Source organism: Argentina silus (assembly GCF_951799395.1).
Source record: "Argentina silus genome assembly, chromosome: 7".
In the NCBI taxonomy this organism is placed as follows: Eukaryota; Metazoa; Chordata; class Actinopteri; order Argentiniformes; family Argentinidae; genus Argentina; species Argentina silus.
Window position 1 is genome coordinate 1,226,681 of NC_139661.1, and position 26,828 is coordinate 1,253,508.

The 26,828-nt window shown below is 40.6% G+C and overlaps 2 protein-coding genes across 5 annotated transcripts in view; one reads left to right on the top strand and one right to left on the bottom strand.

Moving 5' to 3' along the window:
- Positions 1-1,368: 1,368 nt before the first annotated feature.
- LOC310807295 (uncharacterized protein) lies at positions 1,369-10,417 on the bottom strand. 4 transcript variants are annotated; one of them, XM_083673711.1, is made up of 10 exons: positions 10,292-10,417; positions 5,224-5,347; positions 5,029-5,075; positions 4,793-4,942; positions 4,571-4,691; positions 4,112-4,324; positions 3,952-4,035; positions 3,587-3,728; positions 3,194-3,356; positions 1,369-2,351 (listed from the first exon to the last, which is right to left on the bottom strand). In XM_083673711.1, coding segments are annotated over exons 3-10 (1,110 nt in total). In that variant the 5' UTR covers positions 5,031-5,075; positions 5,224-5,347; positions 10,292-10,417; the 3' UTR covers positions 1,369-2,116. The 4 variants fall into 4 exon arrangements, with proteins under 4 accessions (XP_083529837.1, XP_083529836.1, XP_083529838.1 ...); XM_083673710.1 differs by lacking the exon at positions 10,292-10,417 and adding an exon at positions 9,456-9,841; XM_083673712.1 differs by lacking the exon at positions 10,292-10,417 and adding an exon at positions 5,465-8,597.
- Positions 10,418-11,959: 1,542 nt separating this feature from the next.
- The window catches only part of cspg4ba (chondroitin sulfate proteoglycan 4ba), a gene marked incomplete at its 5' end in the record, with an annotated part of 32,913 nt that continues 18,044 nt past the window's right edge, over positions 11,960-26,828 (top strand). Inside the window, 3 exons of the mRNA XM_083672865.1 lie at positions 11,960-12,050; positions 17,115-17,278; positions 23,173-26,745. Of these exons, the coding sequence (XP_083528991.1) occupies positions 11,960-12,050; positions 17,115-17,278; positions 23,173-26,745 (3,828 nt within the window). The remainder of the gene's footprint in view (positions 12,051-17,114; positions 17,279-23,172; positions 26,746-26,828) is intronic.

Here is a 26,828-nt window from a genome sequence, read left to right on the forward strand (position 1 = left end):
AATTCATTCTGCTGCTGCCGTCAGCAGTTACATCATCAATGAAGACAAGTGAGCCAGTTCCAGTGACAGCCATACACACCCAAGCCATAACACCCCCTCCACCATATTTCACAGATGAGGTGGTATGCTGTGAATTTTGGGCAGTTCCTTTTTTTCTCCACGTTACTCTTGCCATCACTCTGGTACATGTTAAAATTGGTCTCATCTGTCCGCAAGACCTTTTTCCAGAACTCTGCAGGCTCAGTTGGTAGAGCATGACGGTAACAACGCTTAGGTTGTGGGTTCGATTCCCACTGGGACCATATATACTGAAATGTATGCACTCACTGCAATGTAAGTCTTTTTACTTTTTAGCAAACTGTAATCTGGCCATCTGGTTTCTGTTGGTAACTAGTGGTGCCTCTGTAGTTCTGCTGGTGAAGTCTTCTGCGGATGGTAGTCTCTGACACTTTCACGCCTAACTCCTGGAGAGTGTTTCCTGATCTGTGGGACAGTCGTTTTGGTGTTTTTCTTAATTATGGTGAGCATTCTTCCACTGTAAAAGTCTTCCTTGGCCTACCAGCCTGTTTGCGATTTCTGAGCTCATCAGTGCTTTCTTTCTTTTTGAATGATTTTACAAACTTAACTGTGCTAAGTCTAAGTTTTGGGATATTTTTCTGATATTTCAGCCTCATAATGGCTTCTCTGACTGTCATTGACTTGTCTTTGGTCCTCACCAATAGCAGACTCCAAAGGCAATGCAAAGCCTAGAATCAATACTAAACATTGATAGCTCACTTATGCCAGCACAAATGATGTGAAAGAACACACCTGACTAACAAGAAACACCTGTCACCTGTCAAGTTCCAATACTTTTGGTGCCCTGAAATAGGGTGAGTATGTATAAAAAGGGTTGTAATTTCTAAATGGTGAAACAAATGTGAAAAAATAAACCTTGAATTAAAGTTGAGAATCTCTACTTTGATTTCAAATCCAAACTGTTGGAGTATAGAGCTAAAAGAAGACAAAACGCTTCCTCTTTCCAATACGTATGGAGGGCACTGTATGTTAATGATGATCTTTTCTTTAATTGACATATAGAAAATCTAATCAAGCAAGTTAGAATCAGACTCTGCTGTCTTTACAGGCCTTTATGCCTCTCTTACGAAAGTCGGAAACGGATAGTCCAAGCGACAATGTTACCTGTGATTGACTATGGCGATATTTTATGTACATTAAAATCTTTGGATGCTATAGATCACAGCGCACTCTGGTTTATAACCAGTGACAGATATACCATTCATCATTGTAATCTAAACCAGAATGTGGGTTGGGTTTCCCAGGCTAATCAAAGATCATGCCATTGTCTTACCTTTTATTTTTCTCTTTAACACTTCTCCAGTAAATACCATCATGCCTTACCCTACATTTGAATTGGAGGGTCACAAATTATCACACAAGATCTCAAGACTGGCTGGTTTTCGAGGTTCCCTATGCTTCCAGGGCCGTTTTCAATACATTACAAATGAACATGAGTAATTAAATTGAGGAATGCTCAAGTCCTTTGATAGAGAGGATGAAGTGTCAAGTGGAAATAAATAAATAAATAAAAACAGCTTGCCATAACTTTGACTGGATTTTTGCTTTTAGTGAATAAATACATAACAGTTCAATAAACAGTTCAGAGATAAATAAGAAGAAAACATTTCATCAGATGTAGATAACCTAACAAGTCATAAAACAATGAATGTAATTTGGCCTCCATTGATGCATGCAACAGATATTAGTATAAAAGAATACAGAAGGTTTGCTACCAGTGCTTGGCCACATATGTAAAGATTGTTAATGTTTTGCAATACTGTCTCGAGCATGTGTTACCAGTATCTTAATAAAGGCTTCTGCGGGTTATTTTGCCCTAGAAGATTCCTCATGGGCTTTTGAGTTAAACCAACAGTATGTCATGTGAATTCCATTCAATTGGAGAAAGGATGTTCTTTTTTTTCCCCCATTTAGTTTTGTTTACAAACATAGACCATGGAACATTCAACCCAGGAATCATTATTAAATTAAGACAGAGGTAAATTAATTTCAATTGAAATAATGCATTATTTTTCCGTATGTAAAGTTAGAGAAACTTTCAACAGCTTCCAATTAATTTGCTGTACTCCTGTTTGATACAGCTGTAGACGGTATGGTAGAAGTGCCTGTCCGGTGCCATAAGATCTGTGACAATCTCGGTGTGGTCCATTTTAGGCAGGAGGTAGAAGGACACCTTCACAGAGAGGGAAGTGAGGAGCTCGGAGAACCTGATAGAAGACTCCACAGGGACAATGATGTCATTGGTTCCATGGAGCAAGCAGAACGGGGGCACTCTAAAAAAATTGAGCACAAGGGAAGATTAATGTTATTTAACAAAAATAAGGTAATAATAATAATAAGGTAAGAATATCGCATCAGAAATGATCTTTTCTTTGATTTCATAGACGTGATGTTCTCCTACAGAACAGGTCCTGAAAGAGTGACATTTTTCCATACCTTGCTGCGGTAAGGTAAACGTGATCAGCTCTTTTGCAGAGTGATGCTACAGTGCTGTGACATCAAGCACCAAGTTCATTAGCAGCGTGGTTCACTGCAGTGTGATGTTTCTTTTTTAGGACCTATAACAGTGGTGTTGCATCAGATTTCCTGCAGTACGGGAACTCGTTTTACCATAACCACATAAGGCATACAAATAAGGCTACCCTCGATAAACGACTAGCATTCATCAAAACAGTTAGCATTTTGATCTTCGCCATACATCGTCTATGGGCACGTGAATGCGATATTTTATACATTTAATAAAAACTGTTTTACCTATGAACTTAACTCTGTCTGCTGTCAATGCTCTGGTACATAACCTGATGGGGCCCGAAAGCCACATCTTAATCAGTTGTGTAGAAATTGCTGTAGGGTTAGGGTTATTGCTGAACTAACTGTTTCAATATTCAGGGGGATGTGTAGACATTGGCACGGTGAGCAGACATATGAAATGGCATAGAAATCGGTCAAATGGCTGAGAAATTAGCCGAGGCAATTTGGCATTTTCAATGGTAGCTATAACAAAGTCATAACACAATATATAGTAGATCAGGGGAAAGTAATGTACACCAAGCATCTGAACTCATATGATGATGCAAACATCATTAGCATCTTCAACACTGCAGCATCATTATACCTTCTCAGTTGGTCCTGGTTGAATTTCTTCAGTAAGTGTGTTGGAGAGTAATAAGGAAAGTTCTCCACTCCATTCATGGCTTTGTGCATAGTGGACACGTACTCAACAGCTCTCATCTTCTCGTGCTGGTAGTGGTCCATGATATTGTACACTCCGCTCAAACCTGAATTGAAAACATGATGTAAAAGTGACAAATTGTGTTCAGCTTCTGATAAAACTTTGAAAAACACACACACACACACACACACACCTTAATCCAAAGTGAGTGAGGCATTTGTTCCTTGTCTTCCCATCCAAGCTCAACACATTCTTATTCATTTGGATACCCCCCTCTCCAGTGTGCCTTGCCACACTGATTCAGTATGTTAATCTTTATTAACATAAAAAGATCACCTGTTACTCCTCTGATTGCCATTGTAATCTCCTTCTGCTTGGTCGCCTCTATGAACAGTTCCTCTCTCCCGTCGATCAGAAAGAGTGTGGTCAGTGCAGACAGGTGTGCACCAGCGGAGTGGCCAATTAGCACTATATTGTCCTACACCGAGAAAAGGCTGAGTTACACAAATACAAAATCATATTTTACATATTTTATTTTACCATATGATTATATGTACAGTATGCAGAGGTGGTGAGCGTAAAGGTGCTCTTTATACAGGGTATGAGAAGTTAGTAGTGAATCTACTTTCTATGTTCCTATGTACCAACATAGAAAATATCAAATTTTCATTTTGAACCTTTTCCTTCCTTCTATCACTTACCTTGTCAAAGTTGAACTTACGCCCGCTCTCTCTCGCCCAAAGGAGGCAGTCAGCAATGTCTTGAATCATACATAAAACATTCCCCTGAAAATTAAAAGAAGACAGTCTAAGACATCATGTCAACACTGTCACCATGTATTCTGTTTTGATGGAGTCATACCTTTGGATAGGTGCAATAGTCTGGGCAAATGACAGTTGCACTCAGCTCTTTAGCCATCTGCATGGCCAGTAGACAGTATATGGCCCGGTCTCCTGAGCCCCAGGCACCTCCGTAGATAAAGACAACCACAGGGACCAGCACATCCCCAGACTTGCCCATGGTAGGAGAGTAGTACAAATCCAGCTTGTTGCCTCTACGACCAAAGGGGATGCCCTTTGAAAAGACAGAAAGAACAATGCAGAGAAAAAGCACATGGCTTTGCATAATACTATAAGTAAAAATGTCTGCATGGTCATGCATAGTCAGTTACTTCATATAAATGTATCTGCATTTAACTGCTATTTCAGGTTTTTTTCCTACAGTTTAAATATAATTTTGAAAATAGATTTATTTTTCACTACTTCTAATTCTGCTTGTCTTTATGTCTTAATTTCTAAGACATCTGTCAAATCAACTTACTTTTTCATAATGCTTGTGGTTTTCAACATTCTTGTACCATGATTTCCACTGAAAGTACAGTTTGCCATACTGTAGATACTTCAGTGTTTCCAGCACAGCTCTGGTCAAACAGTATATCCGTCTGGGGGAACAAGAGACAAACATATCACCTGTCCCAACATGAGATCATTGAAAACCCTACAACATACTGCATGGAAGTCAATATTGGATGTGGAATGTTACCTTGGCTTTAGTGCTTCTATGTACTTTTTGTAACCGGGCTTATTGGGCCAGCCATACATCCACTGGGCCACAAGTGAGATGGAATACGGAATGCCCACCAATAGCGCACCTGCTGCCATGGGCAGAGAAACATTGTACTTCAGTCCATTCCTAGATAGAAAACATACAGAGGAGAGGAGTTAGACAATCAATGCTCAACATATTTAGTCAGTGAAATATTTGAGCTTGGTTCTTACATTTTTTTTTGGTCCAAGTTGAGATGTGTTATCTGTGGATATAGGTTCTAGATGAGAGGAGGAAAAAAGATTACACACAATGTACTAATTAGATCCATAATAAGCCAAATGAGAGATTGAGAGGATATGATTGAGTGTGTGTATGTTGCAAAAGGAGGGTGTGTATTCCTTAAAACAGCCTGTGGCAGCATATACCTGTGTGTGTTTTCTATGTACTGTCAATGAAGATGGAGCGTAACAAATAAACGCTCAAAGTATGGAAGTGTAGCAAACAGTGCTGATGTTCGTCAAGCCGGAGAGCATCCTCCTCCATGCAGTCCTATGATAGAGTCAGAGATCCCACCAAGACACAAAAATAAACAAGTGTACAGTCAACATGTTGTCCCCACAAATTATGTAGCGCATATGTTATCAAAACGTATGACTGAAAAGTTACCGGAGATTGTAGTGCTCATTTGATTCATTTCCAAGGATTCCACATATATATATTATATATATATTATTCCACATATATATATTATATAACAGCCAGGTCATTAACCTTGCTGTTATCCTGGACTCCACCCTCTCATTTGAACCTCATGTCAAACACATGGCTGCCTTCTTCCATCTCAGGAATGTTGCCTGTCTCCGACCCTCCCTGCCCTTCAGTGATGCAGAGATCCTCATCCATGCATTTGTTACCTCCAGGGTGGACTACTGCAACAGTGTTGTATTTGGGGCAACCAACAGAGTCCTTAACAGAATTCAACACCTTCAGAACTCAGCTGCCTGCTTGCTCAATAGAACCCTAAACTAAACTTTGATGGCTGCTTTTATGATATGGTTATATATGTTTGTTTTGCTTTGTTCGATTTTATCTTTTATTTTAGGCACTTTGAGATTATTCTTGTATAATGAAAACCGCTTTTTTGGTTAAATGTAACACTTTATATATATATATTTTTTTATATATATATACGTTTGCTCCAACTCCGGATTTGGTCAAAGTTCTCTCGCTAACTCCCTTTACTTAATTACTCTACAAGAGACATTTGGCAGGCTCAGTGGCGTTTCGTCATTCAGGGCCGGTGAGGTCCCCCACCAGCAGATGGCCCTGTTGCGTGAATTAAGCATTACCCTTGTCATATAATTGTATCTTCATTAGCAAATCGAATACATTTAATAAAATAAATGTTTCTCTTTGGTTAATGCACGGCTGTGCTTTAGTTTATTTTCCTTGAGTATGGAAGCTCTGAAATGCGTGAAATTTGTTTTTTTTCGCAGCTGGCTGGCTCAGTGCTACTGTTTTCTGTGGTAGTGGGGCCAGTCCTGTTCGGCGCCTCTGCCAATGAAACGTTGAGTGGTTAAAAATGGTTGTGCGCATGCTCAAAGTATGCCTCTCCGTTGAGTCAAAGCCAAGCTCAAGGGGCCGAGCTCCACCAACCCCACGGTGCTGCAGCCAGAGAAAGACAAAATCCCTGGAGTTTACATTTACGTCGTGACGTGTGGTCATGCGAGCCACTTTGTTGAGAGGCTACACTCTTGCATAGCAAGCTTATTGATTGTTTAGATCAGGCATGTCCAAAGTCCGGCCCGGCGGGCAATCACGGCCCGCGGTCAGATTTCACACGGCCCGCAGCTTCGGTTTTATAATGTATTCTTTATGGCCCGCTAGGACTGTCAAACTGAATAAATAAATCATAAAAGGTTCAAAATGCAATTTCTCCTTTCACCGCATGGTGAACTCTAACTCTATCTGGCTCTGTGACCTTGCTGTGAACACTTCTCGCTAGTTTCTGCCATGGCGCCTGTAAATAAAAAGAGGAAAGTTGACAGTGAGGGCCGACGCTTCCAGGAGAGATGGGAATTACAATATTTTTTCACTGAAAATCGGAGCAATTGTGTTTGTCTAATTTGTCAAGAGACTGTTACCATGTTTAAGGAATTCAATGTAAAGAGACACTACCAGACAAAACATGCTAACGCATACGACAAGCTAACAGGGAGTGAGCGCGCTGAAAAAGTGAAGCAACTCCAAGCTGCTTTGGCCTCACAGAGAGGAGTTGACGATGACATGAACATAACAGAAGAGCTGCTTGACCTCCAAAGCCTTAAAGTCCAAACAAGAGGAACGGATTTATTCGTTTCTGTTTGTACAGCTGTTGACGATATGAAACTACCATGGAGTAAAGGTGGTGGGATTATTACCGGTGGTGCGCCTGCCATAGTTGGTGAACGAAGTGGATTGTCCACGTTGATCTGCAACAAAGTCAGCGAAGAAGGAGGTAACGCTATTAAACTCCACTGTATAATTCACCAGCAGGCTCTCTGCGCAAAACATCTCAAATTTGATCATGTTCTGAAACCCGTGGTAAAGGCAATCAATTCTATTCGCTCTAAAGCCCTATACCACCGCCAGTTTAAGCAGTTCCTGCTTGACTTCCAGGCTGAATACGGAGATGTAGTATATCACAACGATGTGAGGTGGCTCAGTCGGGGGTCCGCACTGCAGCGATTTTTCTCTCTCATAGAAGAAATTAGACATTTTTTGGCTGAAAAGGGACAACCGATGCAAGAACTGTATGGCTGGCAGATTTGGCTTTTTTGGTTGACATAACGAAGCATCTTAATGCGCTGAACGCTAGCCTCCAAGGACAAGACGCAGTGGTATATGCGCACATTAAGGCCTTTGGAATCAAGCTGTAACTTTTCCAAAGACACTTGTCACAAATGGAACCCTGCACCGCACATTTCCCAGCTTTGCAAGAGGCCCTGGACAGTTTTCTACAGGACAACATCGGTGCGCAAACAAAGAGGTATGCAACAGCCATCGCATCTCTTTCTGTGGAGTTTAACGAACGCTTTCGGGATTTTGCAGCTATTGAAAAGGACATGTTGCTTTTGTCTTCTCCCTTCTCCGTGGACCCCGATGATGCTCCGCCACAGCTGCAGCTGGAGCTCAATGAGCTGCAGTGTGACAACGAGTGGCGCGGCAGACACCAGCAGCTTTCTCTTGTTGACTTTTACCGGCAGCTGGATAAAGGCAGGTTTCCAGAAATGCGAACATTTGCAAAGAAAATGCTGAGCTTATTCGGCTCCACATATTTGTGTGAGCAGACGTTCTCTGTCATGAACTTAAACAAGAACTGCTTGAGGTCAAGACTAAGTGACTTCCACCTACGTGACATTTTACACATCTCAACCACTGCCCTCAAACCAGACCTGGCCTGTCTACTGAAATCCAGATCTCATTGTCACCCTTCTCATTAGTGTCGGTAAGTTACCTGTTTCTTTGTCAATCTGAAATTCTGAGTGTTACTTACATATTACTGAGTGTTACTTACATATTACTTTCTGAATGATCTTGTGAAAGACAAGAGCAAGAGTCATATGTTTTAAACTTAAATGTTTGTTGGTAAACAGACTTTGCATTACTCATAATAAGTCATGTTTAAAATGAACATGAGGTTAAGATTTTTATCAACTAAATGGAAGTTTAAGGTATTCCATACAGTTTGTTCTATGTTATCTGACTCCAGATGTGAAAGAAAGGCAGAATTTTTTTTTTTTTAGATTTGTTCATGCCTGAGTGGCTTACATTTGGTTCCATTGCAATTAAAAAAAATGATAATTGTGACAATGAAAATAAAATAGTTATAGAACAGTGCATTTGTATGTAACTTTTATTGTTAAAAAAAAATGTCAGAAGGGACCATTGGCCCCCGGGCATCTTCACATGATCAAATCTGGCCCTCTTTAAAAAAAAGTTTGGACACCCCTGGTTTAGATCATCTTTACTATTGCTTTCCCGCGGGGTCTGCTGCATAGAAGCTGCATGATTGCGCCCACGAGAAAGAAGTCAACATATTTCTTAATATATATTCTGCTGATAGGCTATGTCTTGATGTAGGCTATATGCAACTGCGTTCATGATGGGGTGATGTGTTTTGTTTGACTGTGGTTCCAATGGCATGGCCCCACCAAAATGTTGGGGTTAAAAACCTCACTAAAAGGGACACCCACCCCACGAACCATTAGAGTCAGTGAAGGAAGTTTTATATTATATATCTTATATTGCAACCTGTGTCTTGGCGGAGTGATTTTTATTTTGATACATGACAGTCTATAGTGCATAGGGGAGGATTTTAGGCTAGACCTGTTCCTTCGCAACTGCGTTTAGTGCGACCTCTACTGAACAACTACGTAACTACGTATTAGTCACTGATGGATACATTTTACTGTACATTCTCACATTTGGTAGCTATACATCACTTAGACTAATGTGTTGGTGTTACAGTAGCAACAGGGACTGAGTGGGACAACAAAACAATATTGATTTGGCTGTGCTATTGACATAAATAAGCCTAGGCTTGTTACTGCCTGCTTACTATAAACGCATATACCAATGCACCTGTATAATCCGCATTTTTGGATCTCATACTTACCGTTAACGCAGGGTTTTGGTACAAGTATGGCCTGCTAGTATTCCTGTTAGGGTCAGTTGTATAAAAAAGGTAAGACAATATTGTCTGTCTGAATTTCCAATGACCGTCTTTCTATCATATGTCAAGGTTAGAAAGCATCCGCGCGACAAGAGAGCGACAATTGTAGCAGTTAACCTAGTCTTATAAGTAAAGGCAATGTAGGTATATTAAGGTTCATGCGGTTCCGTGTTATTAAATAAATTGTATCGGCCTAGTGTTTCGAGAGAACAACAGAATGCCGGGTGTCAGGATGTATCCGAGATCAGGCCAAATGAAGAGCAGGGAACCGCGTACTGTACTTTTCCTCGCTTGCCATTGGTGCTCATTCTTAGGAGGCGGAAATGACAACGTGTAAATTGCCAGTTTGCCCACTCTATTGATTTATTTAAAAAGCATTTAGCGTGATCGACACGTATTTCCAAAGGCCGGGTTTGTAGGCGATTCAATTCCCCATTGTGTAATTAATATCATATTATCTGGAATCTAAGTAAGATAAACTGTAAGGTTTATACTTAGATGAGTCAACCAATGAAAACGTAGGAATGTGGTGGTTTGTGGGATATAGATCGGGCCTAGACAATCCATTGTAAGTGAGTCTGCGGGGTAGTATTCCCGCGCGCACAAGGAAAAATCAGCTGGCGGCCTATAAACAATAGCTCATAGCTTGTTGTTGTCTCCCACCGATGAAATCGAGAAGGGGACTATAATTCAGTCTCTATCCGTTCGTATGTCACACGCTTTATCTCCGACACAACTGGGACAATTTTGACAAAACGTGGGTGAATGATGCGTCTTACCATACAGATGCGGCATTTACGAAATTACACTGGCCCAATTTTGACGAAACTGGTGAAAGATAAGTCTTTTGAGAAACAAATCAAAACAGTTGTACAGTCATGTTTTTATCCGTTGAGAAACATTTGCAAAATACATGCTTTCTTGTCATTTGCCGATCTCGTTTAGATTATTGCAACTCACTCCATTCTTCCCTCGCTAAAAAGAGCTGTTCTGTCAAGGACGATAGTGGAACTCCTCCCAATTAGCTCGGGTGTATGTAAATTAGGATTTCTTCAAAATAAAAGCGCCCACGTTAAACTTGTTTAAGCATTTAGAAATAGGGTACGGAATGGATACGGGAACCACACAGGGTCATTACACTATTATTTGTTTTAAGGGTTTGTAATTCTTCTAATATCCTCATTACCCTGATGAAAGACTGCTGCACTTCATGGGGGACATATAATGAACTGTACACAAATCATTTTCCAAGGCTAAACATGATTTTTTACGACCACTCTATTCCTGTAATGCCATGTGTATGTTTAATGTATTGGAAAAATAAAACATTTTTAGAGTTTACGATTGCAAGTTTTCTCCTCAGATCTGCCATCAAAGATAGTTTTAAACATTTTGCTGCCTATGTATCCAACCATTACTTTTCATCTATCAGACCATCCCACCATCGTTCATTTTATTAAAAAAATCTTATAATGTGAATCTGGATTGTTTTGTTGAACTTATTGAGCCAACCTGCAGTAGTTATGGGCAGGAGTAATAGGCTTGTTGTTGATTAACTATTATGCTACCTTACACAATCAATGACAAATACGACTAGATAGCAAAACATAACAAGGGGTAACAGTAAGCTAGCTAAATAGCAGCATGTTCTGGCTAGATTAGATGCTAGTTACCCAATTTGTAAATCGCTCAAAAGCGTTGTGGTTTTCCGACAACACGTATGCTAATTTACGATCCATAAAGCTCGATACAAACCTATGCTAGCTAAATTACACCTAATTTACGATCCATAAAATAAAACGCATTTTAGCTAAATTACGCCCGAAATCATCCGTTAAATACACGTACACTTATACCTCTGATTATTGCGCAATATCAAAACTCGGAAATGACCCGGAAAATGCCTTTTACAATAGGCCTAACTGTTGCAGACCAATTAACCTAAATACCCTAGTCTCGAACCATCGGTACCAGCTATGCCTATGCTACCCGAGTAGATTTTCGCTCACGCTGGCATACCTGGTACGGATTGCTCGAGACCAGGATATTTAGGTTAATTGGTATGCAACAGTTAGGCCTATTGTAAAAGTTAAGCAGTAGCCATAGTAGGTATTGGCCATGAAGACCAAATGCCTCCTCAAACAAGTGAAACTGTTGGGAAAACAATCAGGGGAATTGTTTGGCGATCCATGCCTACTGTCCATGCCTACTGCCCCCCCCCCCCCCCCCCCCATAAAAGTACAGGCATCTTGGTTAGGCTTTAGGGGTTCTACTGAACACAAAAAAGGCGGAGTTAAGAACTGACTGCGGTCGGTGGCAGCGCTGCACTGATCAGAGTAACTTCTGACGAATTCGTGACCAAAATCGCTGCAGTGACCGATATCTCTGTAGTTACAATCAATATGTAAATATGTAATTGTCGGACTACAATCTTGACATATTTCTGAATGGAAAACATGGCATTTAATGTAAGAATCACCAAGAAGCTGTGTTTTTTCGGGTTGCTGTGGTCGCTGATAGTCGAACTCGCAGTAGGAGGTAAGAGTTGAAACTTCTTACTGACGGCGACGTTTGCAGTTTGTATTGTGTTATATGTTTTTGATACTGTGGGGTTGGCTTTTTTATACCACCTACTGTGTGATTGATTAGTGTTGCCATTATTTAGAATTTCACTCGTTTCTTGCTGTCTTTAGACAACAACAGATCCGTATGGGTCTCTGACGAATATTCTTTGTGTTTAGCTTTTTTACAGTGGCCCTATTGATTAGTTAGCAATTATTATAATTATTTGTTTGCTACAGTAATAGCCTATGTAGTTACAGTTAATGTTTGTACCAGACTGATCTGCACATCCATCTCTCTCTCTCTCTCTCTCTCTCATATATATATATATATATATATATATATATATATATATATATATATATATATATATATATATATATATATATTATATGACAGCTAAATATAGTATTCACATTGCGTTATGAAGAAGTTATAATCGGCCTAGTGTCATAAATGTGTACAATGAAATGTACAATGAAATATGTACAATGAAACTTGTACAAGTATGTACAATGAAACTTGATCAACCAGGACTAAAGCATGATGTGGGTGGGGTTGATCTGAACAATGAAAAATTGTTTTCCAGGGAAAATATACTTTCCTATGGATTTAAATAGATATTTGTTCCATATATTTATTTACCCCTGAAGCAATTTCATGATCAGGAAAGAGAAACACTGTCCTGGGTTGCATACACCAACAGAAACACATTTTAACAAATGTAAAGTAAACATGTTGTTCCCCATGAATGATGTAGCGCCTCTATAAAATGAGAGTAATGGAATGACGCCTGTGAATGAAGCAAGACGTTTATTCATTGGACTACTATCATAGGGGAGACCAGGGATGATTGTAACACAGGATAGTTATAACACTCTCAATATTGCCAATCAGTAACAAGTTAGAATCATGTGACTCACTGCACACTTCAATCAATCAATCAATCACATTTATTTGTATAGCACTTTTTACATAGACAAATATCACAAAGTGCTTCACAACAAAAACAATACTAAACAATATAAACAATAAATACAATACAAAGAGTATGATCTAGCACCAAACCATAGACCCCCAAAAGTAAGCCTTTGAGGAGATGGTGACGTGTGTTGGCAATTCATCTGTTTTAGAGTTCAGGTTCATGACAATGGCCTGGAAAATATCACTAATATTTCAGACACACCTGCTACCGCCAGCGTTTGCGCTAAGACAGTTTTTTGCGCCATTAAAATAGTGCCCTCAACCTATGTAAATTTGAAAGATCTCCTATCCCTTATTTAGAATATGCAGCCGCAGGTCAACACATGTTATGATTTTTGAGGAGTATGACTACAGACAGGCCAAATGAATACACTTACGTCTGGTGTGCCTCTCAATGGCCATAACTTTTTTCATGTTGATTGGAATAACAATGGCTAGATAGATAGATAGAAACTTTATTTATCCCAGGGGGAAATTCAGGAATGAGGTCAATGCAATGCAAAGGTCACTGAACTCAGAAGACACAAGATGAGGATAATAAATTTGATCACTGAGTCAGACTGATGTTGGGATGGATGCTGAAATAGCTGGGTGCTAGTTATTTTTCTATTATTCATTTTTGTGACTTGTTATCATATAATCATCATCATATAATGGATTTTCTGCTGCAGTGGCTCCCAAGTAGTGTGTACCCTGACTTACCTAAAGCCTTTGGGATTTCTTGGTACCCTCTAGAAGAAAATAATAATAACCACAACTCAGACTGAAGCCATGACACAGTTTGCCTTAGCTGCGACCCACCAATGGGTCTCAACCCACAATAATAATAATAATAATAATAATAATAATAAAAAACACTGGTCTACTACCATTGTGTATCATTTGAAAGTACCCCATTGGCTATGTATAATCCTCTTACTTAAGTATCAGTTTCACCTATTGATGGCGAAAGCCTTTCTAGATCACAACAAAACCAATTTGCAATCCATCACAGACCAAGCTGTTGTTATAAACAGAGCTACAGTAAGTAAAGTGGATTTGCATTTGGTAACAGAATGACTAAATGTGTCCCCCCACAGAAGTACAGTATTAATGGATTTGAATGTCATCCTGTACATGATGATGTAGCTACAATAGGGAAACAATCAATCAAGTTTATTTGTATAGCACTTTTTACATAGACAAATGTCACAAAGTTCTTCACAACAAAAAATCAACAATAAATACAATACAAACAATATGATCTAACACCAAATCATAGACTCCCCAGGAGTAAGCCAAGGAAAAAACTCCCCAGAGTGGAGAAAAATATAGGGCACAGTGGCAAGGAAAACCTCCCTCGAGAAACCTTGAGAGGAACCAGACTCCAGGGGGACCCATCATCCTCTGGCTGATCAGGCGCTGAAGAGAATCTCTTACAGAGTGACAGAGATATACAATAGACACTCTCATTAAGGTAATAATGTATTGTATTATAAACTTACAAGTAGGTCTGTCATGTACAGACACACACAGAGACACCCAATATGCTCTTAGTTTGCCTCAGAGATAGCCTCTACAAAATGAAAATGTTCTTTTATAGTCTGCAGCTGGTGTGGGAAGGGTCCTAAGAATCTGTCTCAGGGACACCACAACATACACCACAACAAAACTCCCTACTTGCTATGGCAGTGTGTTTGGGGTCATTGCCTTACTGTATGATGAAGCGCCCTCTAATGAATTTGGAGGCATTTGCTTGTACTTGAGTAGACAAGATGTTTCTGTACACTTCAGAATACATCCTGTTGCTGCTGTCGGCAGTAACATCAACTAAGAGTTAGCCAGTTCAGCTATTCATGCCCAAACCATAGCACCCCCTTCACCATGTTTCTCAGATGAGGTGGTATGCTGTAAATCTTGGGCAGATCCTTTTTTCTCCAAACATTCCTCTTGCAATCACTCTAGCACATGATAATCGTCTTATCTATCCACAAGACTGTTTTTCAGACCTCTGCAGGCTTTTTAGCAACTACAGAGGCTACACTGCAAGGTGCAAACCACTACGGTAGTTATCCACAAAAATAGGATGGCCAGGTTATAGTTTGCTAAAAAGTACCTAAAGCCTGCAGAGATCTGGAAAAAGGTTTTGTGGACAGATGAGACAAAGATTAACATGTACCAGAGCGATGGCAAGTGTAAAGTGTGGAGAAAAAAAGGAACTGCCAAATATCCACAGCATACCACCTCATCTGGGTTATGGCTTGGGAATGTATAGCTTCCACAGGAACTGGCTCACTTGTCTTCATTGATGATGTAACTGCTGACGGCAGCAGCAGGATGAATTCTGAAGTGTACAGAGGCATGTTGTCAGCCCAAGTACAAGCACAAATGCCTCAACTCATTGGACAGTGCTTTATCATACAGCAAGACAATGACCCCAAACATACTGCCAGGGCAAAAAAGTGGAAAGTTGTTGACTGGCCAAGTCAGTCTCCAGATTTAAATCCTATTGACCATGCATTTAATTTGCTGAAGTGGAGACTTAAGGCAAAACATCCTAAAAAAAACAACAACAACTGAAGAAGCATCACCAGAGAATATACCCAGCATCTGGTGGGGTCAATGGGTTTCAGACTTCAGGCTTTTATTGCTTGCAAAGGATTGTCGACCAAATACTAACATGAGTGCTTAATTTGGACATTATATGAATCTGTCCCATTACTTTTAGTGTCCTGAAATGGGTGGACTATGTGTTGTAAAAGTGTTGTAATTTCTGAATGGTGAAACCAACATGTACAAAAATACCATCACATAAAAGCTCAGAATCTCTACTTTAACCTCATAGTAATTGTTTGATTTCAAATCCAAACTTTTGGAGTGTAGATCCAAAAGAAGAGAACATTTTTTACTGTCCCATTACTTACACAAGGCACTGTAAGTGTAGATATTAGTACACCAGGGACTATACTTGAACATGAATGAGGTTTTCAGAAAAGGTTTTTAAATACCTTTTCTGTTTGATAGTTTTCTTCGACGCTTTTTCATATGTTTGGCCAGAAGTCAAAGCCTTTGCTTATCCCTATTTCTATCATGGAAGATGGTTGGGAATTGTATTGACTGTATATGACTTAATTTCCCAAAAATATAGACTCTTAGCTTTCATTTGACACCCATTTCACATTTTGGTCCTTATAGGTCCTTCTACATGGAACTGCCCATAGCTATTTCCTCTCAACTTGCCTTTGGTTGATTCAAATGTTTGTACGCATTAAGCGTGGGATTTCAACTGCACAGAGATACAGTAAGCCAGGAATTGGGAGCTAGATGAGAAAACAGCAGAGCACATTAGTCCAGATTACAGGGAGATGTAAAGTGGCAGGGGCGGAAAGAACAGCTGCACCGTCTGCAACGCTCTCTTTGGAACACTGGGCCCGAGACAATGTGGGGACTTCAGGGCCTTTCATGTTCAGGTTGAGGGTGCTTGTCAGGGCAGGGCATGCCCATACACGCAGAACACCCACCACTGTGTTCCTGGGCTGCTGTCCTGAAGCACTACCAGCTACCAGGCTAGGGTTGTGGTGTAAAGTCTGAAGAAGAGATTCCCATCTTGTCCCAGTCAATTTTAGAGGAGGCAAGTAGAATGTAAAGAAAGGGTAGAGAGTTAAAGAGTGTGAGAAAGATTGGAGATGCAGCTTGTATGCTTAACGTTTCATTTTGTGAGAGGAGAGGAGTGTAAACTGTGCTCTTGTAGAATGGAAGCACTCTGGAGATACTGTGTAATATTTGGTCTTGCCTCACTACTGTGAAGCTGATGCAGTTTCAATGCAAGCAAGCTAATTTAGTCCATCTTGTTTTTTCTAAATGTCACACATTTGCCACCATAATGGTGTGTGTGTGTGTGTGTGTTCTGTGTAGTGTCTGTGTTCTATTCACTACATCCCATCCCATTGCAACTCCTTAACAAACATGGATTTGAGTTCAATTTGATTTGTTTATGGTGCACTTCACAGCCCATAAGTCACTGCTGAATCCAGAAGTCAATGTTCAGTCGTGTACATTTCTGTCCCCCATCTCCAGCCTCCTTCTATGGCGATGGCTTTGTGCAGCTCAAGGCAGTGGAGTCGTCCAACCGTAACTCCCTCCGTGTTCGCTTCCGTACCTCCAGCTCCCACGGCCTACTATTCCTAGCTGCTGGCCAGTCTGATTACTTCCTAGTGGAGCTGAATGCTGGTCGCCTGCAGGTGGGTACATCTCACACACACACACACACACACATACACATACGCTGTGTGCACACCAGGTCTTTGCGCTCTGTTACCGTACGTTGTTTTGAGGCAACCCCCCTGCTGGCGGTGCCACAACATAGAAATCCGGAGGATGCAACATGAAACTGAAAGACAAACTTAAACTTAAGTTTCATTTTCAGCCAGTCATGACTAACTAAGCAATAAGACCATAACTGATATTGATGTTTCTCTCTGGCGAATTTCTTAGTTACATGATTGTACGACTAGCAAAGGAGTATTGAAGGTGTGGGTGAAGTATTTATTAAGATTGACAATGAGGATGAAAACTAGCATAGGCAGCCAAAGTGAAACGGATGCTCACCATGCCATTACAAAACAGTGCATATAAATGCTTCTGATACTAAAAGTAGCATTTTGAAGTGTGGCATTTGCATTTGGAAGCTGTTGCTGTGAACGCACAACATGCGGTCAAATGAGCTCTCAGTGCAAATGAAACAGGCTATCCTTAGGCTGCAAAAACAAAAAAATCCATCAGAGAGATAGCGGCAACATTAGGAGTGGCCAAATCAACAGTTTGGTATATTCGGAGGAAAAAGTAATGCACTGGTGAGCTCGGCAACACAAAAAGGCCTGAACGTCCACGGAAGACAATAGTGATGGATGATTACAGGATCCTTCTCATGGTAAAGAAAAAGCCCTTCACAACATCCAGCCAAGTGAAGAACACTCTCCAGGAGGTAGGCATATCATTATCCAAGTCTAAGAGAAGACTTCACGAGAGCAAATACAGAGGGTTCACCACAAGGTGCAAACCATTCATAAGCCTCAAAAATAGAAAGGCCAGATTAGATTTAGATTAGCCAAAAAACATCTAAAAAAGCCAGCCCAGTTCTGGAACAGCATTCTTTGGACAGATGAAACTAAGATCAACCTGTACCAGAATGAAGGGAAGAAAAAAGTATGGAGAAGGCTTGGAACGGCTCATGATCTGAAGCATACCACATAATCTATAAAACACGGTGGAGGCAGTGTGATGGCATGGGCATGCATGGCTTCTAATGGCACTGGGTCACTAGTGTTTATTGATGATGTGACAGAAGACAGAAGCAGCCGAATGAATTCTGAAGTGTTTAGGGACATACTGTCCGCTCAGATTCAACCAAATTCAGCAAAGTTGATTGGACGGCGCTTCACAGTACAGATGGATAATGACCCAAAACATACTGCGAAAGCAACCCAGGAGTTTTTTTAGGCCAAGAAGTGGAATATTCTTCAATGGCTGAGTTAATCACCTGATCTCAATCCAATTGAGCATGCATTTCACTTGCTGAAGACAACTAAAGGCAGAAGGACCCACAAACAAACAACAACTGAAGACAGCTGCAGTAAAGGCCTGGCAAAGCATCACAAAGGAGGAAACCCATCATTTCCATGGATTCCATTATTAAATTAAAAATGAACATTTTATTTATGATTGTTAATTTGTCCAATTACATTTGAGTCCCTGAAAATAGAGGACTGTGTATACAAATGGTTGCAATTCTTAAACATTTCATACAATATTTTTGTTCAACCCCTTGAATTAAAGCTGAAAGTCTGCACTTCAATTGCATTTCGATAGTTTCATATCAAATCCATTGTGGTGGCGTATAGAGCCAAAATTATGAAAATTGTGTCACTGTCCAAATGTTTCTGGACCTAACTGTATTTCTATGTTCTTCGGTGGTTCGACAACTTCCTGTTCTGTTGCTGCATGGTTACTTGTGTAAACTTGCTGCAAAAGATGAGAAAATCTAAAGCATGACGGACACACAACACAACACAGAGACAGTCCGGTAGCATTAATGCAGCGGTGCAGATCACCCCATTGGAGTGAATGACTTCCACCACAACGCAGTTCGTTTTGCCGCTATGGTATGTACCAGGCAATACACGCACGCACGCACACGCATGCGTACACACACACACATAAACACAGAGACACTACCTCCGGCTATGTCTCTCTCCCAGCTGACAGTGTCACTCACTCAACACAACAACGCGAGTAGCGAGGCAAGTTCGAGATGAGTTAGCTTCATACCAGCCGGTGCCTGTCACAATAGAAGCTTGGGAGATTTTAAGGCACCCTCAAAGAAAGTGGAAATATGTCAATGTGTATCAATCTGAGATTTCTTTGTAGGTGCATTGTTTGTTACTTTGGGTACTCAAATAGATTCATTAAAATTCATTAAAAAAAATAACATTCACATATAATCTTGTTCCCGCACAGAAAACATTCCTCCCATATTGCATTAGGAGTTAGAGACAATTATCTGGTTTGTTTTACTGCACTCTCTGTTATGACTCAGAGTCAGGTAAATTATAATTATGGTTATAAGTTAAAATGAAGTTTCATCAGAATATTGTATGAAGGTTTATGTTCCAAGCATGGTGGACACACTACTTCTGGGACAGGAGAGTTTGAGCAATGCTGACAGAGTGAATGGAAAAAATACATCTGTCCCTTGAAGACTTGGGTAAAGCTCTTCCCCAAGCATTTATGTCAGAAGAAATCAACCGACAGAGCCGACAGATATAGAAACTTTCGTAACACAGACGTGTTCAAAATAAACATCTCAGAAAGTCTAAAGATGCATTTTAGCTTTATTTGCACTCTGTGTCACCCTTGACAAATTCTCATGAGGCTATACTTTTCGTGTTGGTAATGAATTGTACTGATTACTGTGTGGTGTGTATTTCTGAGTGATGAGTGAACTGCTTATCCTTGTTCCTTAAACCGACTCAGGTCACCAAACAAAAAATGTTTCTCCCTTAAGTTGTCCATGGATTGGGGTCGCTTTAATCATAGATAAGTATTGCTCTCTTTAAACCCTGCATAAATAGCTGGGACTCAGCAAGCCTTGACAAGCATGTCCTACAAGGGCATCAATACTCAGATGGTGACAGTCATAGTATAGCTAAAGGCAACAAGATAATAATGCTCCTACTGCTTGAAGACAGAAACAAAGCTCACTGTTGTAACTACATGTTACATCATAGAAAATGTTTTCATAAATACATGAAAGTCAGTGTTGTTATTCCTATCACGGTGACACTGTGTTTGAATATATACTATATCAGATGCTGTAAATAAACCTGAAATATTTGTTTTTACTTAAAATGTATGTTTTTGTCTAATATTCATGTCACAGCTGATGGAATTCCTAGCAAGCCTTTATGTTTAGCTACATTTCTTCAATTACCAGTAAGCAGGTTTTGATATAGTACTTGAAATGGGAGTTTATACTTATATGTACAGATCAGATAAAAATTAATGTTTTGTATGTGTTCATGTCACAGCATTCTTGGCTAACTTTTCATTTTATTTTCAGCTTTGTTAAAATTAAACTTACTTTTATTTACAGTAGTACCAGGAGAAACTTTGTGGGCTTGCAAAGTGTTATTTTGGTAGTGGAAAAGGTTTAAAGATGTTTCAATAGATGGATAGATTTGCTGGGTAGTTGAAAGAAAGTGAGAGTCTTATTATGGTAGCGGATAAAGTTAGAGATGGGTTGGTTGGTTGGTTGGATGGATGGAATGTTAGATAGATAGCTCAATAGTTTAAAAGGTTTAAGTTATCAGAAAGCTTTTATCAAGGTTGATGAAGATTTTCTGGGCAGTTGAAAGAAAGTGAGAGGTTGGTTGATTGAATGGATGGATTAAAGAGAGGATGGATAGATGAGAGAGGGGAGGTATAAAACGATCAAAACAATTAAGAGGTTAATCAGTATGGATTATACTGAATGACGCAGTAGTGACTGGTGAAAGGATGATGCTAGGTAGTTGAAAGATTATATAGATATATGGTTGGAAAGATAGAAGTTAGATAGTATGTTAGAAGGTCATAGATAGATAGATAGATAGATAGATAGATAGATAGATCAATAGGATGAGCATGGGGTAGTTCAGTTCAGTGGGTAGAGGGTAGGCTGGTTGAGTTTTTCAGAGTGGTAGAGTTGGTTGGTAAAGTGGTTGAGAGTGATTTCAGTGGGGTAGAACTGGTAGCAAAGAGGGTACATTGTTGTGGAATCATTCTAAGAATGTATTCTGCAGGTCTCCTATTTGTTTTTATTTAAGGGTCCTGAAAGTTCCGTAGTAGATGCAGTAACAATGGTGACTCTCAGAGTGTTGGCCTAAATCAACATTCCACCATGTTAACCAGATGAGAGATTTTGGAGTTACAAAAAGCTTAATAGTTGAAAACTTTAATAGGTATCAAAAAGCTTTTATCAGAGTTGATAATTTGGAGTTTTCAGCTATTTTACAGTTGAAATGGTGTGAATAGCTTAAAAGATGTCAGAGCGGCAGTGGTTCAGAAAGTGCATATTTTGCACTTTCAATTTTGTATCGTTTAAAAAGTTGAATAGATATCAAAACCAAAAGTCATAGCAACGCGAGTTAGACCTCTCTGCACTCTTTACAAATGGATTGTGTGAATAGCTTAAAAGTTGTAGGAGGAGTAGTAGATGAGAGAATTGGAATAATAATAATAATAAATATGTCGAACAATAGTTGGACTTGTTGAAGAAAACCCACTAATGACAATAAATATGAGCAATAACAATAGTTGGACTTGCTGAAGTAAGCCCACTAATAAGAGATTTACTTAAATGTCCAAAGATGCAAGTCATCTTTTTTATGTGTAGTATTTACAGTGCCCTGCGTAAGTAATGGAACAGTGAATTAAGCATTTTTTATTCTTTTGCCTCTACACTCCAAAAATTTGGATTTTAAATCAAACAATTACTGTGAGATTAAAGTATTAAAGAGATTCTCAGCTTTTATTTGATGGTATTTGTGTACATATTGGTTTCACCATTGAGAAATTACAACCCCTTTTGTGTCTGGGTACCCAAAAGTAATGGGACAATTGGCTTGACAGGTGTTTCTTGTAAATCAGGTGTGTTCCATTACATCATTTGTGCAGGCATAAGAGAGCTGTCAATGTCTAGTATTGATTCTAGGCTTTGCGCTTGCCTTTGGAGTACAATAAGTGAATGTAGCCAATTCAATTTTAGTAATTCCTTTACTGATTTGGTCATTCTGTTACCAAATTGGTAAGTGTCAAAAAATTCCCATTACTTACGTAAGCAGGGCACTATATATGTCACAGCTGATTAAATGGTTGGCTAACCTTTCATTATATTTTCAGCAAATCTTTTTTTTAATTAAGCTGGTTTTGATAGCCCTCGCACCCCGCCCAGTTCAGAAAGGATACTGGAATTGTATACTTAAAGGGATGAGGGATGTTCCACCTTTTTAGTACTGTTTGCTGGTCTTGACCGTGGCTGTAGTTTATTAGCCTGACAGGTTTTTGTTACATATTTTGCTTTCTTAGTGGTCATAAATGGTCCCCATTCATTCTGGAAATATGCCCGAAACACCTTGAAGACACTCCAAACCTACTAATAGGAGATTCTGCAAGGTGTTTCTGACATATTTCCAGAAATAATGGGGCTATAAGACTACTCCGTAGCTAAGGAACCAACACAACTGTTTGGGCTAATCAATTACAGCAAAGGCCAGGGCCAAACCAGGATTTTTTTTTATTTTTTAAATGGAACATCCCTTTAAGGGTCAAACAATAACCATTCCTTTACAGTTTCACTCTCAGAATACAGACTTGTAAGTCAAATGATTTACCATAACACAGATCAGCTTTGACAGGTTATACTTGCTAGATTGTAAAGCTGCTTTTTCAATTATATACAATACAATGCATTCACAGGTTAGCAATAGCGTTATAATGTTAAAATATATCATACAAAGATGTACTGCATTGGGGTACTCAATTCTCTTTTTATTTTCAGTTTTGTAATCAGGTGGTTTTATATATTTTCGTCTCTTAGGTGAAGCTGGACCTGGGGTCCGGGGAGAGTCTTCTGCGCTCGGAGAGAGGCACTAAACTCAACGACCTGGCCTGGCACTCCATAGAGGTCCTCCATGAGCGTTACAACATCACTTTGACCGTGGACAAGAACTCCCACACTAGTCTGAGGATGCCAGGGCCCCAGCAGGAGTTTAATATCCAGGCCGGACTCTACGTTGGAGGCTCAGGGGGCCTGGATAAGCTTTACTTGCCCAGGAACCTGGTTGGCTTCCGCGGTTGCATCGATGAGGCGGTCTTCAATGAGCATGACATTCTGTCATCCTTAAGACCTTACACTGGATTTAAGAACGTCTATGAAGTTTCCTTGGGTTGTAGTCCCCAGTTCTTTGCTAATGAGGAGGACCCTGTTAGCTTCTTCAGCTCCAGGGCCTACATTTCCCTACCACCCTGGACTCCCGAACAGGAAGGGATATTTGAGTGTGTGGTGCACACCTCTGCTAAAGAGGGGATCGTCCTGTATAATTCAGCCAGACAGGGTGACTTTGTTGCTGTGGAGATCCAGGAAGGATTGCTAGTGGCCATAGTGGGAAAAGGTGGGACTAAGACAGAACTTCGCTCCCTTACATTCATCAATGACAGGAAATGGCATTCAGTCAAGCTCTACTTCACCTCGAAAAGCCTTCAGCTTACTGTGGATGAAGAGACTGTGAAGACCAGCATCAGTTCTCGTTCGAAGGGGCTTCATTTGAAGGGCTCTCTCTTTGTGGGGGGCATTGATGACAGTACTCGTTCAGAGGTCAGAAAAATAGGCCTGGTCTCTGTGTCTGCAAAGCGTGTCAGAGGAGGCTCTTTCAAGGGCTGTTTGAATAACATCAAAGTCAATAGTGTCAAGATGGGTCTCCTCAATGCTGTGGTCACAAAGGACATCTCAGTGGGTTGTGAGCCAGAGAAAGAACCAGAACCTTTGACGACTATGAACCCAACAACTGTCCCAGAGTTACGCTTCAACTCTATAACCCCTACACCAGCTCTCCACTTGTCCACTCTAGCCAGGGGTTTGGACAAGAGGTATGGGTTAAACTTTGTGCTGCTCAGGAACCTTGTGGTCCCAGAAGGCAGCCGTGCATCTCTAGAGTCTAAACACATCAAGGTTCTCTTGGACTTCAAGAAGCTCGGTGTCCGACAGTCCCAGATAATGTTTCGAATTGAAGAGCAACCAGTGCATGGTCAAATAAGGTTGGATGTGGACCAGGACCATGATGAGAAGACCTTTAGCATGCTAGACCTGTGGCACAGGAGGGTTATTTACATCCATGGTGGCGCAGAGGACCTAGAGGACTTCTTCATGTTCTCCATCTTCTCCAGCAGTAGGAAGGAGGTTCCCACATACCTGAAGGAGAACAAAATATACCGCTACAACATTACCGTGATTCCCACCAATGATGCACCCGAACTGAGTCTGCCTGAGGGGAATCTCTTTGTCCTGCTGGAGAATTCCAGGAAGCACTTGACCACAGAAGTGTTAAAGGCCACCGACATCGACAGCAACCAGACCGAGCTTGTCTATTCTGTGCTGGGGAACCTGAATGTTGATGCAGGGTTTTTGGAGATCGCAGACAACCCTGGCACTGTGGTTACCACATTCTCCCATTCAGACCTGGAAGGAGGGAAGGTGAACTATGTCCACACTGGGGTGAGGAACTCTCGGATAGTGTTGAGGGTTAGTGATGGGGAAAAAGTTAGCAACACGGTGGTTCTAAGGATCATGGCTGTTGGGTTGGAGTACAAGGTCGCCAACAACACAGGGCTTGAAATCACTCAAAGCGAGGCAGGTGTGATTGGAACAAGGCAACTGTCTGTGCAGACCAATGCCATAAAGCAGGTAGTTGACATCCGTTATGACATTATTGAGCCCCCACAGTACGGGGAGCTGCAGAGGCTTCACTCAAGCGGTGAATGGAAGCCCACGAGTTTGTTCTCTCAAAGGCTATTAGAGAAAGAACGCTTGAGGTACCTCAGTACGTTCCAAGAAATCCAGATCATTAATGCTACTGATTACTTCAAATGTAAGGTCACTGTGGCCGCAAGAGCAACGACTGAACTGGTCTTCCCAATTACTGTGAAGTGGGTGCACTATAACTTAGTGAGGAATGTAATGGTGGAGATTGATAAAGTTAGGAAAGTGACATTAGACTCACAGTATGTTTATGCCACAGCAGAAGTTGTGACACTGTCTGAGGATGAACTGCATTTTAGGGTTCTCTCCTCACCAAAGAAAGGAAAGCTTCTGCTTGATAATGAGGTGTTGAAGAAGAACTCAACCTTTAGCCAAAAGAATGTTACTGATCTAAAAGTACAATATGAACTGGTAGACAGACCATATGAAGACACAAGTGATATGTTTAGATTCCTATTGTTCTCCAAGCATGCTCAATCGCAAAGTTATGAGTTTCAGTTTTTTATCAAAGCTGACATCAATAGTGTGTTCATTAGAAATGACGGTCTTTCAATTTTGGAGGGAGAGAGTAAACTTATTACAAAGGATGAGTTGTATGCAGAGACTCTCGGCACCAAGGAAATGTACTATACCATCACAAGTAGCCCTAAACACGGAAAACTGGCTCGTATAAACCTGTCCAACTCCAATGTCAGTTACAGCAACATCTTCACATTCAACAACCAGGACATCCTGGAGGAGCGCATTATGTATATCCATGACGACAGTGAAACGACTCATGACCAATTCACTTTCATAGCCTCCACTATTCAAGAGTTCAAATCCTCCATTACAAAGGATGAAATTGGATCTAAAGAGGGGATGTTCAACATATCCATCCAGCTAGTCAATGATGAAAAACCTGTACGCGTTGTCGATAAAGTGTTCCACGTAGTGAGGGATGGACAAAGGCTGCTGACCCTAGAGGATCTATGTTACCACGACTCAGACTCAGATTTTAGTGATGGCCAATTGATCTACACCCGTCGTGGAATCCCAATGGGGGACCTTGTTCTGGCGAATGACACCAATCATAGGCTTTTCCAGTTCCACCAGAAGGACCTGGAAGAAAAGCGAATGTTGTTCATTCACAAAGGCGTGAGCTCCGGCCGGTTCGTCCTGTTTGTGTCAGACGGGAAGCACTTTGCCTCTACTCTACTGGATGTCAGTGCCCAAAACCCTTTCCTGAAGGTCAGCAACAACACAGGCATTTTGGTTCAGAAAGGCCAATCAGTGACCATGACCACCAGTAACTTCAGTGTTTTCACAAACCTGGACATCAGAGATGACAGTGAGGTCACCTACAAGGTGTCCGAGCCTCCCAAGCAGGGTGGGCTGTACTGCCATGGAGCCACAGTGGACTCATTCACGCAGCACGATCTAAAGAAGGGCTTCATTTCCTATCACCACCACGACAGCAAGAATCTGGCAGATTCATTCAACGTCACAGTAAAAGCCAAAGGCATGCTCTTGGATGCAAGGGTCAACGTCAAGGTTTATCTGGAAAGCCACCAGAGGCCGCCTATTGTCCAGCATAATAATACTTTACTAGTGGAGGAAGGGAAGCCTGTGAAGATTGATGAAAGTAAACTTGAGGTAAGGTTATGTGGTTTTGAATGTGAAAGTGACTATTGTACAGTGTTTTCAGTCCTCCTGCTGATTCATCAATTATTTGACAA

What these genes read in the sequence shown, in the direction of transcription:
- LOC310807295 (XM_083673711.1), bottom strand. An exon ending in ACCACAAGCATTATGAAAAA is followed by an intron (nt 4,325 to 4,570) that starts GTAAGTTGATTT and finishes GTCTTTTCAAAG; the next exon opens with GGCATCCCCTTTGGTCGTAG. An exon ending in ACTATTGCACCTATCCAAAG is followed by an intron (nt 4,036 to 4,111) that starts GTATGACTCCAT and finishes TTTAATTTTCAG; the next exon opens with GGGAATGTTTTATGTATGAT.